At 45.3% G+C, this 17,942-nt stretch overlaps 1 protein-coding gene across 1 annotated transcript; it reads left to right on the top strand.

Moving 5' to 3' along the window:
- Positions 1-7,172: 7,172 nt before the first annotated feature.
- On the top strand, positions 7,173-12,665 carry LOC309553038 (uncharacterized protein; the record flags this gene model as incomplete). The annotated part of the gene is made up of 4 exons (XM_082253937.1): positions 7,173-7,290; positions 9,474-10,045; positions 10,870-10,927; positions 12,643-12,665. The coding sequence occupies 4 exons, from the start codon at positions 7,173-7,175 to the stop codon at positions 12,663-12,665; spliced, it is 771 nt and encodes a 256-aa protein (XP_082110063.1).
- Between the last annotated feature and the right edge of the window lie 5,277 nt (positions 12,666-17,942).

Below are 17,942 nucleotides of genomic sequence, written 5' to 3'. Positions count from 1 at the left end.
ATTAAGCGGTTATACGTCATTTACAATTCAAGTGTGCTCCCTTATAAAACTCTGAATGGCTTCTATAACAGTAACTCTGACACCCATGATAAGGAAAGTCTCGCCAATGATATAAACTTCCCATCTTGGACTATCTAGACTGGTGAAGAACTAAATTAATCTTGGGAGGCTCCGTACCAGGCCCCTCTTCAGAGGAGCGGGGCCATAACCGCCTCCAGCTGACCTCTCCCAACACACCACCCCAGGCCTGGAGCCACCCAGAGCATAACAAAACCATTATGAGGAAGCAAAAGAAGGGAGAAGACTAACAGCATCCTCATGGGAGATGATCTTCCTCTTATTGGCAAGACATCCACACCATCCGTCCGGTCTGGCTGCGCTTAGAAAGCCTATTAACCAAATTCCGACAGTATAACAACAGCAAAAAGAGAAGAGTAGCAAATTAATAAAGGTAAAGGAATTAGTAATAAAGAAAAGAGAAGGAATTTCAGGATCATACTCGTGTGATGTTTTCATCCACGCCAGGAAGCCGTCATCCAGTATATAAAGTTTTGTCCTATGAGGTGAGTGTTCAACCTCCATCCCATCTATGTAAAAAAAAGGGGGGTATCAGCCTCTCTACCTCTGGGACCAGGTAGGCTGCCAAAGGGACGGCTCCACCAGTTCCAGCAGTGCCTGATCCAAGCTGGGGAATATTTGAACCAAGTCATCATTGTAATTCAGCCATGGTAACCAGGCACTGTCAAAACCATCCTGGGTGCCCCTACAGGTTGCAATCCAGTTTTCAGCCTCCCTAATCTCATTCACCTTTCTCACCCACTCCATCCGACTAGGGATTTGTGGTCATTTCCAATATATATGGAGCAATCTGTTGGCTGCATTTAACAGGTGAGGCAGCACACTCCTCCAATACCGACTAATCGGCATAGGAGGGACATGTAGTAGGAAATGGAGTGGAGAGAAGGGGATGTCAAAGCCCAGAATAGCCTTGATCTGGGTCCCTATATCCTCCCAAAAGGGCGTAATCCTGGGGCATTCCCACCATAAGTGCAGTAGCTTACCACGGCCTCTGCAGTCCCTCCAACATGACTCAAAGGTTGAAGGATATATCCGGCCAAGTCAGTGGGCACCCTGTAACATATGTGGGCTTGGAGGTAGAGGCCGCTGTGCCCAGTCATTGGTAAAGTTCAGAGACCATACGTGGCATAGGTTCCTCCATTATGAAAAAGCATTCAAAGGACGTGAGGGAGGTAATTTCTTATATTGAGCGACCATGTACTTAACAACTTCCCGACCATCATATAGTAAATTGACGGCCGCAAAGTGGTTGTCCCATCCTGGCTGGGCATCATATGACATCCAGCAGGATAGGCTGCTCTGCACGCTCCCGAGGGGCGCGCAGAGCAGCGATCGGTGGTGCGGTGTGTCACTCTGACACACTGCATCTCCAATCCCGGTAAAGAGCCTATGACGTAGGCTCTTTACCATGTGATAAGCTGTGTCCAATCACAGCTGGTTACATAGTAAATAGGAACTGCCGTTGATCGGCTTTCCTCATTTCGCGTCTGACAGGCGTGAGTAGAGGAGAGCCAATCTGCGGCTCTCCTGATGGGGGGAGGGGGTCTGTGCTGGTAATCAGAGCATTGATTACCAGTGCAGACCCTTGGGGGATGCCACCCATGGCCACAAAAGATTGCCCACCCATGGCCACCAGGGATGCCCGACCCCGGGGCCACCAGGGATGCCCATCCCATGGCCACCAGAGATGCTAATCAGTGCTCAGGGAGCCTGTTAGTGCCCTCCTCATCAGTGCTGCCCATCATTGCCATCTATCAGTGCCACCCACCAGTGCCCATCATTGCCATCTATCAGTGCCCATCAGTGTCGCCTATCAGTGCCCATCAGTGCTGCATATCAGGGCTACCTATCAGTGCTGCATATTATTGTCCATCAGTGCTGCATATTAGTGTCTCATTATCAGTGCCAACCCATCATTGCTCGTCAGGGCAGGAAAAAAACTTAATTTACAAAATTTTATAATAAACAAAAAAAAACTTTTTTTTTTCAAACTTTTCGGTCTTTTTATTTGTTTAGCAAAAAAGAAAAAAACCTTGAGGTGATCAAATACCACCAAAATAAAGCTCTATTTGTGGGCAAAAAAATGACATCAATTTGGTTTGGGTAGTGTTGCATGACCGCGCAATTGTCATTCAAAATGCGACAGCCCTAAAATCTGAAAATTGGCCTGGGCAGGAAGGGGCTGTAACTGCCCTGTATGAAAGTGGTTAAAAAAATAATAATAATAATAATGGTGCAGCTGTCTATATTTCCAAAAGTTCATTGGAGTCTCCATGTCAGTCCCTCAAAATCTCATAGGGCAATAGCTTGCCCCTCTTTATAAATTTGCCGCAACTGGAGCCAAAAGGTATTTCCCCAGTGGTTCCAGCGGGGAGACAGGGGGAGCCAAATCCAGAAGCCGGTTGATCTGATCCCACACTTTAAGTGCATGAAGCATCAAGGGGGACATACTGTCTGACAAACCCCTGTGCTCCCGAGAGAGCCACGGAGCATATGATAAGTTTCTGCCTGCCATATACTTTTCCATTAAGACCCATAGTTTAGAGTGGATAGGGAAATGCCAGTTCAGAATCCTCTGGAGGACTACAGGTCTATAATATCTATGTACGTCTGGGACACCCAAACCCCCCGTTAACTTTGAGCGTTTCAGTACCCTCATGGCTATTCGTGGCCTCTGCGAATTCCACACAAACCCAGATATGCCAGATAGTTGAGCGAAAAAGATGTGGGGCAGGGGCACAGGCAATATCTGCAGGTAGAATAGAATCCTTGGGAGGATATTCATTTTTATGATGTTTACCCTACCTAGCCAGGTGAAAACAGTCATATTCCAGTGCAGGAGATCTTGTTTAACTGCAGCTAGCAGCTTGGGGTAGTTGGCTGAATATATGGTATCAAATCGGTCTGTAAACTGAATACCCAGGTATCTCAGGGAGTATTTGGCTCATGTAAAGGGGAATGCGGCTTTAAGGCTACCTGCCATAGTTGGAGTTAGTTGAATGGGTAGAATTTCTGACTTGGTAAGATTGATTTTCGAAACTTGAGAGCATCCAAAACTGCTCCAATTCCCGCATGAGGACCGGCAGAGATCAGGGGGCCTGTGAGGTGAAACAGCACATTGTCTGCGTAGACCGAAAGTTTATGTTCCACATTGCCTACTTTCAAGCCCTTTTTTATCTGTGTTCACTCGTATTTTCCACAGAAAGGGTTCTAGGACCAGAGCGAAAAGAAGGGGCGAGAGTGGACACCCCTGTCTAGTGCTATTTCCGATCAGGAACAAGGGAGAGAGATGCCCATTGACCTTAACCTGCACACTGGGGTTAGAGTAAAGGGCCATAATCCAGGTTAGAATATTCGGGCCCAGCCTCCGTCTCTGGTACAATTCGCAGATAGGACCAGTCCTCACGATCGAACGCTTTTACTGCGTCCGTCAATAAGATTAAGTAAGGTGAAGATTCCTGACCAGTGCGGGCCCAATGTATTAATTGGATCGTCCTGATTGCATTGTCCCTGGCTTCCCAACCTATGATGAATCCCATCTGATCAGGGTGTATGATATGGGGCATGAGATGTTTCAATTGGCTTGCTAGGATTTTTGCTAAGATTTTGACATGTGTTGAGTAAAGATATAGGGCGGTAACTTAACAGTTACAGTATGTTATTTAAACCTCTGTAGTCAACACAAAGCCTCAGTCCCCCATCCTTCTTCGGGACAAGGAATCATCCTGCGCCTGTGGGAGAAGTAGAGGGATGGATGAATCCTTTAACTAGGTTCTCCTGGATATACTCTTGCAAAGCAAGATTCTCTCTGGCTCAGACAGTGGAAAAACTCTCCCTCGAGGAGGTGTAGTGTCAGGCAAGAGGTCAATGCGACAATCATAACTGCGATGAGGAGGTAAAGTGTCAGAAATTCCTTTAGAAAATATGTTCTGAAAGTCCTTATCAAAGTGGAATCTGTTTCACTCCCACTTGACAGGCAGCAAATCGAACATGGTGCTGGATGCAGTTTTTTTTTTACACACTGATTGGACCAACCCAAAATATTTCCATTTGCCAGTCAATTACTGGATTGTGATTCTGAAGCCAAGGAAGGCCTAGGATCAATGGAGTGGATGGAGAGTCAGTGACAAGGCATGAAATATTCTCTCAGTGCAAAACCCCCACTTGTAACTGGAAAGGGTTAGTAGATTGGAGCACTTGATCTTGAAAGAGAGGCCTATTATCCACAGAAATCAGGCGGATTGGGCAATCTAGAGCATGATTTTCCAGGGACAAAGAGGTAACCAGAGTCTTATCAATAAAATTCTCAGTGGCTCCAGAATCTACAAAGGCCAGCAGTTCATGAGCTCCATCCCAAAGTGAATAACAGCGGGTAATAGTATGCGATTGTCCTCCTGGGGAGATGAAAGCAGACCTAAGGTGACCTCCCCACAATCCTGGAGTTTCTCGGACGTGTAGGGCAAGAACGGAGCTTATAACCCTTGAGGCCACAATATAAGCAGAGTCCCATGTTACGCTGGCGTGTGTGTTCCTGGGCAGATAATCTGGTGGAGCCTAACTGCATAGGTCCTTCCTCAGACCTGGCACTGGAGGTGGAATAATTAGGTGGCATTTTAGGTACATAATTTGCCACAGCTGTATTGAGTTCTCGCCTCCTCTCCGGCGGTCAGTTCTAATGGCTAGACACATAGCCTCTTTCAGTGAGGCTGGGTAGGAAAAGTGGACCAGAGCATCCTTAATTGCATCTGAAAGGCCTATTCTAAACTGGCTGCGGAGAGCTATATCATTCCAGCCAGAATCCGAGGCCCACCTGCAAAACTCTGAACAATACATTTCAGCAGCATTAGTCCCTTGCTGTAAGCTACGCAGGGTTGATTCTGCAGTAGCAGCATGATCTGGATCATCATATAGGAACCCGAGGGCTTCAAAGAAGGTATCTACTGTTAACAGGACCCGATGGTTTGGTTCCAGGTTAAAGGCCCAAGCCTGGGGGTCACCCTGTAGTAAAGAGGCTCCTTTCACACAGGCGGTGCACCCGGAGTCCGTTCCGTTTAGCAGGGGATTGATCCGCCGATCCCCGCTGGGCAGGTGGATGACAGCTCGTCTCCGCTCTGTGTGCAGAGACGGAGCTGTCAGATCCCCGCTGTCCTCTATGGGGAGATCAGATGAGAACGGACCACCTGTCCATTCTCATCCGATACTCCAGAAGGATAAAAATAGGGTTTCCATCCATCTGGATTTCATGGATAGGATCGGATAGCAGCAGGTGTCAGCGGAGATGTCTCCGCTGACATCCGGCGCTCCATAGGGCTGCATGGAGCATCCAATTCCGTCTGCCTGAAATACTGACATGTGGGTCGGATCCAAAAGCCCGTGTGAGGGGCCATAATTATCTGAACCCTCTGATTTTCAGAGCCAGTTCAGATGTGTTGAGATGTGTTGATATGCAAAGAGTTCAATAAACAAGAGCACATACCATGAGCAGGTCTAAGAGAGAAGGTCAGTTGGGACTTGTAGTTCACTGCTGCAGATGAAGGTAGAGGTTGGCTGGTGCTTGTGGTTCACCGCTGCAGATGTAGCAGGAGGTTGGCTGGTACTTGTGGTTCACCTCTGCAGATGTAACAGGAGATTCAGGGCAGCCAAGTAGTAATGCTGAGTCTGGCACTATAGTAGAATCAGGCAAAGCGTAGTCTAGACAAGCTGAGTCATACACAGGTAGATCAGAGTCCAAACGGTACAGAATCAGAAGCAAGCAAAGCAGGGTCAAAACTAGCCAGGTCATACATGATGTATACAGGGCAGATATTAGTTGGGTCAAGCAGGAGCACACACGGTAACAACGCTATCACAAGCACTGATGGTATGCTGATACAGGTGATTAAAGGGTGAGCTGGCCAATTACCGTTGATTCCCAGGCAAAGGCTGTGTCAGGTGAGTTTTGCTGGGTCTTAAAGGGATTCTAGTACTGACAGTGAGGGACTGTACTGGGTGATGGGGTGCTTTGGTGGAAAAGGGAGGCACCCCTGAACCCTGCACTCTGTAAGCAGCCCACACCTGAACCCTGAACTCATATGCAGCACACCCCTAAACCCTGCACTGTGTATGCAACGCACCCATAAACCCTGCCTTCTGTATGCAACGCACCCTGAAACCTGCACTCTGTATGTAGTGCACACTTGAACCCTGCATTCTGTGTGTAGTGAACAAGACCGGGACGGCGGAGGAGGGGAAGGCGGACGCGGTTCGCCTGGACGATTCGGCGAAAGGTGAGGTATATGTTTGTTTTGAGGGCCCTTTGGGGGCACATTTGAAGCAGGAGGTCCGTGAGAAGATTTGGAAGGGTGAGTACGTGGAAATCTTCACGCTGTTGCCCCTCGAGAAGTTCAACCTGGACAGGGTTAAACCGGAGGAGCGCAAGAAGGAGGACGAAGAAGCGCGATGCTATCGGCTCATCCCGCGGACGTTCCCCAATTGGTTGCAGGCATTTGCCATTCTGGCGGGTGTCATAGGGGAAAAGGCGCCGGAACACTGCTCGGCCCTTTTCTGTTACCTGGACGCTATAGGGGAGGCCTATCGGGTGTATGGGGGGTCGGCCTGGCTGCGGTACGACGAACAGTTCCGGCAGCGGAAGGCGGTTAGGCCGTCCTTGCGGTGGGACCACAAGGACATCAGCCTGTGGATGCGGCTCATGTCTTCTGCGACCCCGGGACAGCCGGCCGCGAAGAAAAGGGGTTTCTGCTTGCAATTTAATGAGGGTTCCTGTAAGTTCGGTGGCGCCTGTCGCTTCAAACATGAATTCTCCGGTTGCGGGGGTTCCCATTCCTTGTCTCCGTGTTTTAAGTCCGGTAAGGGGCGTTCCGGAGAGTCTTCGTACAATGGGGATGACGCCGGTGAGGGTGGAAAGGCTACGGCCTTTTCTAAATAGGTACCCTGATAGGGCGGCTGCCCGACTTCTGGGGGAGGGTTTTGCGGTGGGTTTTCATATCCCTTGCTCTTTGGCCTCGGTGCCTCCGGTGGCGAGGAATTTGCGTTCGGCCTTGCGACACCCTTTGGTGGTGTTGGATAAATTGAACAAAGAAGTGGCTCTCGGTCGCATGGCGGGCCCGTTCTCTGAGGTGCCGGTGCGAGACTTGGTGATTTCGCAGTTGGGGGTGGTTCCCAAAAAGGAACCCAACAAGTTCTGCCTCTTTCACCACCTTTCCTTCCCAAAGGGTGGGTCCGTGATTGACGCAATTGACCCGGAGGCCTGTGCGGTGTCTTACATTTCCTTTGACGCCGCGGTGGCCTGGGTGCGACGTTATGGGCGGGGGGCCTTGATGGCTAAGTCTGACTTGGAGGCGGCGTTCAGGTTGCTCCCAGTTCATCCGGATAGTTTTCGGTTGCTGGGCTGCTGGTGGCAAGGGGCGTATTATGTGGATCGCTGCCTTCCTATGGGCTGCTCCATATCTGGCGCGTTGTTTGAGACCTTCAGTTCCTTTGTGGAGTGGGTGGTTAGGGATGTTTCCGGGGTGAATTCGGTGATCCACTATTTAGACGACTTTCTTTGTGTGGGCCCGCCCTCTTCCAATGGGTGTGCGATCCTGCTCGCCACTTTGCAGCATGTGGCGGGGCGTTTCGGCATTCCTTTGGCTCCGGACAAGACGGAGGGCCCGACCACGGTGCTCAGCTTCCTGGGCATTGTCGTGGATTCGGAAGCCATGGAGTGTCGCCTGCCGGAGGACAAGTTGGGGGCTTTGAGAGCTGAAATTGAGGGGGTGCTGGGCTTGCGCAAAATTCAGTTGCGCAGCTTGCAGTCGTTGCTGGGTAAATTGAATTTTGCCTGCCGCATTATGCCCATGGGCCGGGTTTTCTGCCGACTTCTGGGGTGAAATTGCCCACTCACTTTGTCAGGCTCAACAGGGAACACAGGGATGACTTGCGTCTGTGGCACAGTTTTTTGGCCACGTACAATGGTAGATCCTTGTGGTTGGCCGGGCCGATTAGCAACTTTGATTTGGAGCTGTTTCCTGATGCAGCTGGTTCGGCTGGGTACGGGGCTTTTCACCGAGGGGCGTGGAGCGCCGCCCCTTGGCCGGGGGAGTGGCAGGTGGCGGGGTTGGTCAGCAACTTGGTTCTGCTGGAACTGTTCCCAGTGGTGGTGGCTCTGGAATTTTGGGGGGCGGAGTTCAGGAACTTGAAGGTTCGTCTCCATTGCGACAATCTCGGGGTGGTCCAGGTCATCAACCGCTTCTTCTCAGCCGGTGGTGCGCCTCCTCAGGTACTTGGTTTTGCGGTGTCTACAGTTGAATGTTTTCCTGTATGCTGTGCACATTCCAGGGGTTCATAATGATATTGCTGAAGCGCTGTCTCGGTTTCAGTGGGACAGATTCCGGGAGTTGGCACCGGCAGCGGAGCAACGCGGAGTCCCGTGTCCGGAGTGGCTGTGGGGGATTGCCTTGGGGTCCTCGCTGGATGGATCAAGAAGTCGGTGAGCGAGTCCACGTGGTCGGCATATTGCAAGGTATGGTTGGAGTGGCTGGAGGTGTTGCGGGTGGCGGCGGTGGATCCTCGGGGTCCGAAGGTCAGGTGGGTGTTACTTTCGTTTATCTCTGATTATTTTGAGAGGGGCTCGTCGGCTTCCGCTGGGGCGCGCAAGTTGTCCGGCTTGGCCTTTCTGTTTAAATTTTTGGGTTGTCAGGACTTCACGAAGGACTTTTTGGTACGACAGGCGTTGAAAGGCTATTCCAGGGCGCATCGGCGGCGGGACTCGAGGCTCCCGGTGTCCTTCGCTCTTTTGCAGGACGTGTGCATGCAATTGGGGGTGCACTGCACCTCGTGTTACGAGGTGGCGTTATTTAAGGTGGCCTTTTCTCTCGCTTTTTTCGGGGCTTTCCGGATTGGGAAATTGGTCAGCTCCTCCCGGACGGTGTCGGGGGGCTTGGGAGGGGGTTACTATCCTCCTTCGCAGGTCGAAAACGGACCAGAGTGGCAGGGGGGTCCGTGTCCGGTTGTTCGTGGTGCCGTCTTCACCGCTGTGCCCGGTGGGTGCGGTTCAGGCTTATGGGGCAATCCGCCCTCCGCGGCCCGGTTCATTTTTGATGCACGCGGACGGGTCGTCGTTATCTCGTTTTCAATTCATCTCGGTGTTCAGAAAATGTGTGCGCTCTTTGGGTTTGGATGCCAGTAAGTTTGCGTCTCATTCCTTTCGGATCGGGGCGGCCACGGAGGCCGCGCGCTGGGGGTTGAACGATGATGCGGTGAAACGCATTGGGCGCTGGGAGTCCAGGAGGTTCTTGTTGTACGTACGTCCACAGCTGTTGGTGTAATGTGTGTGCGGGTGTTGGTTTGTATCGCTGGGGGGCCCGGATGGTTGTCTGATTATTGGTTGGTGTTTTTTGTTCCCCTTTTTCTTATAGGTTTGGACCCCTGCCTTGTTTGGATTTTGGGACACTCGTATGTTTTCTGGGGGGCCCGGAGAGCTGATGTGCGTCCTACTGGTAGACAGCTTGGTTTCTCTCGGCAGGAAGCTTGTGTCAGGTGGATGGGGGTACCAGGGCTTACTTGGGGCAGGGTCCTCCCGGAAGTTCATCGTTTCGCCCGGTTGGACAGGCAGCCGGATGTTTTGGTGCTGCATGCCGGGGGCAACGATTTGGGGGCCAGGTCCGCGCGGGCCTTGATCACGGACATCAAGTTGGATTTCCTGCGGCTGCGCACGGCTTTTCTGGCGCTGCTTATAGTTTGGTCAGATATGGTGGCCCGCACGTCCTGGCGCATGGCCAGGTCGGTCGCGCGGCTTAATAAGGCTCGGATCAAGTTGAACAAGGAGGTGGGGCGCTTTGTTGGTCGGAATGGTGGGTTGGTGGTCCGCCACTTGGAGTTGGAAGTGGACACATGGCGGTATCTGCGGGGTGACGGAGTGCACCTCAATGCGGTGGGTATAGATTTGTGGTCTCTGGGATTGCAGGATGGGATCCAGCGAGCCTTGAGGGTTTGGAGGGGCACGCAAGGGTAAGGTGTCACCCTTGGGTGCTGTTGGCGTTTTGTTGGTCTTTGCTGGCGGGGGAGGTGAACAGTTTAGGATAAGGGTATGGTTGGGACTCATCGTTGGTATGGGTCCCTATGGCGCATTCCATTTAATGTCAGTTTAAATGGAATTCAAAATGGTGGCACTGCGGGGAGTGGTTTGTCTCCGAGCCGGTGACGCGGCTGGAGGCCTATTAGGGCACAGGTCCCGCAGTGCAGGATTTGGAATTATTTGGGGGTGCCTCAAAGACAAACAGGCTTAATGACTGATTTGTTTTATGTTTTAAGGAATGTTTTTCTCCTTATGTTAATTTTAAGGTAAAAGGGTTAATAAAATGGCTGCTGTGGCCAATTAACTCCAAGCACGGTGTGGTCTCATTTATTTAGGTAAAGGAAAAGGTTTATGGAATGGGGGCGGAGTCTTTGGCGTTAAGCAGCCTAAGAGTTTGGGGGGACATCTATTCTACATTGGTCAAGCCCCCAGTTTCGGTCCTTCTAAGCCAAATTACTTAAGTTCAAAAGTCGTGCAGTGCATTATGATTACAAAGAATTGCATTAGTTCACCGGGCTGATGAACCTCAAACATGGAGGATTCACTGCAAACCTGTGGTAGAGCTGAACCTGAAACCTATCCCTAGTGAGGACAGGACGGAATCATGGGGAGCCGCTTGTAATAAGAGGGGCTGTTTGATCTCCAGATATCCAAAAATATAAAATGGACAATTTGGAATTTTGTATCCTGAAATAACATTGTATTCATGAAATATTTATGTCCTCTTCTTATTGCAGAATGAATATAACAATTCGTTTTTTCTGACGAGCATAGCAATTGACATCCAGGAAAAAGGTAATACACCAAAAAACACTTTAAACTGTAAGTATATTTTAACAACAAATTGAAGTAGAACTATGGGCAAAACATTTTATTTATTTTGGATAGAGTAAGGGAGGGTTATAACCAGAGTTGTATAAAGTACTCAAAACCCATACTTGAGTAAAAGTACAAGTGCTCGATCAAAAAGTGACTTGAGTAGAAGTGGAAGTGCTCAATCAAAAATTGACTTGAGTAGAAGTACTAAAGTATTCAACATTTTTTGTACTTAAGTATTGCAAGTAGTTTTTTTTTTTTAAATTTTGCTACTCAAGTACTGAAAGTAAAAGTACCAGTAGTTTTGAAAAAAAAATTGCTACTCAAGTACTGAAAGTAAAAGTACAAGTACTGTGCTATGTAGTTATTCAAGAAAGAAGTCAAAAGTTTAAACATCATTGTTTTTTATTATTTCAAATGCAGCTTTTATTTATACATACAGTAGCATTTATTTTCGTATGCGCTGATAATACACATGTTTTGAGCTTCATGAAACCTCCCATCTACTGTTCTGGCAGTGGTCATTTTTATAATAGTAACGAGTAACTATGCAGCACAAAAAAAAAAATATCGGAGTAGAAGTATTGAAATCATTGAAAAAATGTAGTGAAGTAAAAGTGGAAGTAGGAGAAAAAAATTCTACTCCAGGAAAGTACAGATACCGCCTTTCCGTACTTAAGTACAGTAGTGAAGTAGTTCTACTTAGTTACTATACATCTCTTGTTATAACCCCTGTCATTTGTTGCCATCTGTGTCCCATTGGGGAGATTTCCCTTCACTTCCTGTCCCATAACCAAACAGGAAGTGAGTGGAAATCCCTGCAAATTAAGAAAATCCCTTAGGCTTGGTTCACACCTATGCATTTTTGGTGCATTTTGCAGAAACGCACTACAGTATATTCAACATGGTTTCCTATGGAACCACGTTCACATCTATGCTTTTTTCAGCCACTGCGTTTTTTGGAAGGGGTCAGGATCTATTTAAATGCATAACGTGCTTTTTTTTTTACTTTTTTGGTTCAATAGACTTTAATGGAGAAGCTGCACAAAAGCATGTAGTGCGTTTCTGCTACGATTTTACTGCAATTTTACTGTGATTTTTCTGTAATTTGCGTATTTTAATCTGCCTGACAACAAATTATCCGAAAAAAAAAGCATAAAAAATGCTAAACGCAAACTGTGGCAAAATTGTGGTGAAATCATGTGTATAAAAGCACAAAACCACAGCAAAAAGCACTGCAGAAATTACCAAAAGCAAACTGCATAGGTGTGAACTGATCCTTGGTGACCCCCAGGTTACCAGAACTAGTGTCCCCATTGGAAGATTTCCCCTCTATTACTTTTCTGGGGACAACCCAACATTTGGGATTTTCTTTTACTTTCACTTTCAATGATAATGGTACACAGGACAAATAGAAAGGTGAATCTCCCTAACAGAGACACAGACAGCAATAAGAACTGACAGAGGTTCGAATCAATTCCTACTCTGTCTAAACTTGTAAAATGTTTTGCATTTAGGTATACTTTAACTTGTTAGCACTGCACTCAATTGTAAATGAACTAGTCCAAGTTTAAAGGCCATTCCCCAGCTAATGCTGGATAGTTAAAACAGTATTTAATTCAAAAGCAAACATTTATTATATTACAGCTTACCAGTTCTTAGATGTGGTTGCTGTATTCGTTTTCTTTTTTTAGGCTTTCTTTCTTCCATCCAGTAAGCCTGACGTTTTTCAAAAGAACAAGCTTTCTTCCAGATGTATCAGTTTACAGAGATGAGACAAACCATTTTTCCACTGGCAGGGGTGCTTACAATGATCAGCTTTTATTTATGTAAAACCTTTACCTCAAAAGAAAAAAAAAACTGTTTCTGAAACTGCTTATAAAGCAGGGGGCGTGGTCTGGCCGCTGACTAACATGACCGCTTAATCCAGGAGCTCTGGCGGGGATGACAATTTCAAACAGTTTATTGATATTAATTATTCTTACTCTGTGTTCCAAGGGCTGATCCTTTTTTTTATTTTTATTTTTTTATTTTAAACATGTGACCAACAGCAGAGAACTAGCAACTTCTCCTGCTTATGTTTCCCTGCAGACAGGCTGGGAAAGAGCTGGGTCATGTGACAGCTGTTTTTAATAAAATAATTACAGTGACATCATTCACATACAGAAATAGAAGGAGAATGTAAATTAAAATGTGTGTCCTTAGTATCATTTTAATTTCAGCATCCTCTGGTTTCTCCTGGGTACCTAACTCTAGCATTAAATACTTAGATATTCATGTTACTTCCCAGAGCATTTCATTATTTAATAAAAATGATAATGCTCTACTGCACACAGTTTGAAAGCAAACTCAGGACCTTGCAAGATTCCATATATCGTGGGCAGGTAGAGTGGCCCACACCAAAATGCTTCTCCCACCGACAATTCTCATTCCTACCTTAAACATATTAAGTTTAGTATCAACTCTTTCATTTGAGGAAGGAAAGGAGCTAGATTTAAAAAACATTTTTCTACAGATCCAAAAATATGGCTGGCATGGAGGTCCCCAATTTTCAAAAGTAATATAAAACCGTTATTCTGGAACAATTATGTTTTTGGTGGCCACCTTCCTCAGAGAAAAACTCTGCAGGTATGGAAAAAACGATGTTTGGGAGTTCATTGCAGGGTGTACTGGGAGCTATACTTCTGGTTCTCCCCCCACCTACGCCATACTCGATTTTGAAGGCCGCATTGGAGGTGTTAAAAGAAGTGTGAAGATTGGTGGTGGCGCTACCTATGAAATAAAAGCAACCGTATATAATGCCCCTTGTGACGTGAAAGGGGAAATATATTGGTAAAAATAACCCACAAATGGTGCAATATCTAAAAAATAATAATGAATCGTGGATAAAAAGTGAGAACAGAGATATATTCAAATCAAACAATAAATGCAGGAAAAAAGTAAACTGATGGCGTGACAAAAGACCCACAACCGGAAATATGTGAGTGGTTTCCAAATAAACTATAAATGTGCCACGTACATATGTGTCAACGTAGGTGATAAAAATTATTTATGGTGAAAAAAAGTGGATAGGTGAAATTCCACGAGTGGCCACTAAGTGGCGCAAAATGGTTAGTACAACCTGTATGCTGATGTATGGGGATGTTCCTCTTCGTGATAAGCGAGCAGTCAGAAAGGTCAGCGGCGGGTGCCCTGAGTGCTCACATAAAAGGAAAAATACCCCATGGTGAATAATAGTAACACACAGTTATACAAAAGCGGCGTAGTAGACTCACTCGTACAGTAGATCAGGATCAGAATAGTCGTGTTCGCCGGGAGGCTTCCGCGTTCCACGGCCGACAACCGGAAGTGACGTTTGACGTCGGAGACTCCGCCCTACTCGTTTCATCACAATGACGTCAACTGGAGCGGCGTCAACATAGCGTACTCCCGGAATATTTATAGCCGCCCGTATCCAGGCAACGGAGGGGACGGAACAACACCGCCATCTTGCTACTCCCTCTCCGGAAGCCATATTACTCAGCCACTAGCTTAATTCTGGATGTGCAGGGGAACGGCCATACTTCATCATATCTGATCTATTTAATTAGTCCGGGTGTGCTACGAGCCTTTAGCATTCTAAAACATAACTTTATTGTGATCATATAAAAAACATGCTAAAAAAGCCCAGATTATGAAAAAATATAAAAAAGGTTAAAAAAAATAAAAACAAGAGGGCCATATCTGTGTATATATCATCATAAAACCTATATCATAAAGCATAAAAAATGTAAAGGAGAAGAAAAAATAAAAACTGAAAAATATATATGAGACATATATATATAAATATATATATATAAAAAATCCCTCGAACCATACAGGACAGGTCTTATGCAGTCTATGTAAACAAGCAGGAAGCATAATCAAAAATAGATGTCATAATAGTGTAGCATCATAAGTGAGGATGGTTCAATACGGATAAGAACCATATCATTTAATAATAACTGTACAGAGGATTCAGGACATGGAAAAGTGTGTACATATACGTGTGTCAATGTTACTGGATGGGGAGGAAAAACACACGGAGAAAAATGCTACCAGAAAAGATGGTATATACCAATGTGTCAGTGATCAGTGATGTTGGATGAGAAGGTCAGATGACATGAGAAGAGGGAAAAAACGAAAAGTCTGGATATATATCCAAAGGTGGGTACTAATGTGAAAGGAAAGTGTAATAAATACATTGAAAAAAATATGTGCAGTGCGGAGCATAATGCATAAAACCTAAAAGAGTAACAAAGTAAAAAGTAAAAAATAAAAAGTGAAAAAGTATAAACCTTTTTTGGGTTAAAACTGATTAGCTAAAAGACCAAGAGAATATATATTATGTATAGTTTAAAAAGAAAAAAATTATAAATAAAAAGATGAATCCATATAAATATATCGAGGAGGGCATAGATGTGATATTAGGAGGAAGTCAAAGATGTGTTCAAAAAATGAGGATGAAGCACTAAAATATATGTACTTTTAGATTGTAAAAAAAGGGAGGTCCCGTTGATGCTGGATGAGAAGGGTAGTCAAAACATACCTGTGTGTAAAAAATTATAAGAAACAGTATGTTTTACGATTAAAAGACATTGATTAAAATCAATAAACAACTGATAGAAAGCCAAAAACCATTTTTCATCTGTAAAAACGTCTAGTTGTAAAAAAGACTGGTTTTAAAAAAGACTTTCTTTAAAAAGGACTTTATAAAAGGACTGGTTTTAAAAAAAGTTTAAAAAATGAGTAGGGAGGATAAAAGATAAAAAATTGGATGTTTATGTATCTGTAATAAAGCAGTTCAGGTCTATGTCAGTATTTAATCCTTCGGGCCGGAGAGATCTCATCAAATAAATCCACTTGGTTTCATTACGTGAAACCATTCTGCGTTTATTACTACCTCTCCAGTCGTCTTTGATCTTGTCTATCCCATAGAATATAAGGCCCGAGGGATCCTGAGCATGTGCCTCTTTAAAGTGCCTGGAAAGAGTGTGTTTCTCAAACCCCTTTCTAATGTTTTTGACATGTTCACGTATCCTAACGTACAACTGTCGGGTAGTTCTTCCGATGTACTGTAAGTGACATGGGCACTCAATGACATATGTCACATAGGAGCTGGTACACGTGATAGTATCTTTTATCCTAAACACCTCTCCTGTAGTGTTGGAAGTAAAGTTGGTGATCTTTCTCGGCTGCTTTTTGTTCGTTCTACACGGTAGACATTTCTTACATCTGAAAAAGCCATTAAGGCTAGTCGGAAGGGTGATCCGTTTTGGAGGGTTAATCACATTTTTCACCAATCTGTCTCTTAGAGTTGGGGCTCTTCTATATATGAAGGTAGGTTTCCTTGGTAGAATTTTCTTTAGTGTTTTGTCTGCTGCAAGAATCGGCCAGTGTTTTTTGATTATTCTCTCGACCTCTTTGTGCTGTCTATTAAAGCCGGTGATAAAGGCAAGTTCATAGTTGTTCTTCTTTTCTTTTTTATCTTTATCCCTTATGAGTTCCTCCCTGTTCATATCTCTCACTATTTCCTTAAGGTTTCTCATTTCCTTCTTGTTGTATCCCTTCTCAATAAATCTCTCTATAAGGAGATCAGCTTGTATATCATAATCCCGGGCATTACTACAGTTCCTACGTATACGTAGCAACTGTCCCTTGGGGATACTCCCCAACCATTGAGGATGGTGACAGCTCCTCTTTGGTATGTAGCCGTTCTTATCGGTCTTTTTAAAAAATGTCTTGCTGTAAATATTTCCATCCTGTTTGAACAGCTCTAGGTCCAGATAGGATATTTTTTGTTTGTCCCAGTTCCCTGTGAACGATAATCCATATCTGTTTCCACTAATTTCGTCAAAGAAAGTCTGTAAACTTTCAGCATCCCCTCGCCAAATCAGGATAATGTCATCTATATATCTCTTATAGTATTGCAAGTTGGGTCTTTCTACACTAAAAATCTGTTCTTCCTCCCATTTCTGCATAAAGATGTTTGCAACACTAGGTGCATATTTGGCTCCCATCGCGACGCCCTTGGTTTGTTCGTAATACTTCCCCTTATACCAAAAATAGTTGGAATTCATGGCCATTTGCAGGCCCTCAAGAATAAAGTGCATCTGTGCTTGTCTGAGCTCAGTGTATTTGTGCAGCGCCCAGTCAACACTATCTAACCCATCACTCTGTATGATGTTAGTATACAGGGAATTTACATCAATAGTTACCAGAAGATCTTCTTCTGTAACGGTTAAGTTTTTAATTTCATTTAGTAGTTGTTTACTGTCCCTAAGATGCCCCTGATAAGAATTTGGATAAGTTCGAGGCCTATATTGATCTTCAAAAATATATCAGAAAGATTAATATAAAGAAATTCTTTGAGATTAAGAAAAACAAAACCACCCCTCCGGCACCCACCAAATTTAAACACACTGTCTTAAAAAATAAATCGACCTTCAATCCTAAAAATCCACAAAACGAAAACCTGGAAGTGTTCAAACGAATGGTAGAGGATGAGATTAGGAACTTGAAAATTGAGAGGAGGAAAGAGAAGAATATTTGGGACACAATAAGAAAACTTGAAAAAAAGAAGGGGATTGTCATCAGACCCGCAGACAAAGGGGGTGGTTTAGTCTAACCCATCACTCTGTATGATGTTAGTATACAGGGAATTTACATCAATAGTTACCAGAAGATCTTCTTCTGTAACGGTTAAGTTTTTAATTTCATTTAGTAGTTGTTTACTGTCCCTAAGATACGATCTCCCCTTGGGTACCAGGGGCTGCAGGAATTTATCCAAATACTCCCCTAGATGTGAGTGCACCGAATTGATGCCACTCACTATAGGGCGTCCTGGGGGCTTTTTTTCATCTTTATGAATCTTGGGTAAAAAATAAATAAATAATAGGAGTTCTTGCTTCTTCCAACTGGAGATATTCCGCTTCCTTACTGTTTAAAATGCCCATCCTCTTTCCTTTTGCAATAA

This window comes from Pelophylax lessonae (assembly GCF_965119305.1).
Source record: "Pelophylax lessonae genome assembly, chromosome: 4".
In the NCBI taxonomy this organism is placed as follows: Eukaryota; Metazoa; Chordata; class Amphibia; order Anura; family Ranidae; genus Pelophylax; species Pelophylax lessonae.
This window is presented reverse-complemented; position numbering and strand designations above follow the sequence as displayed.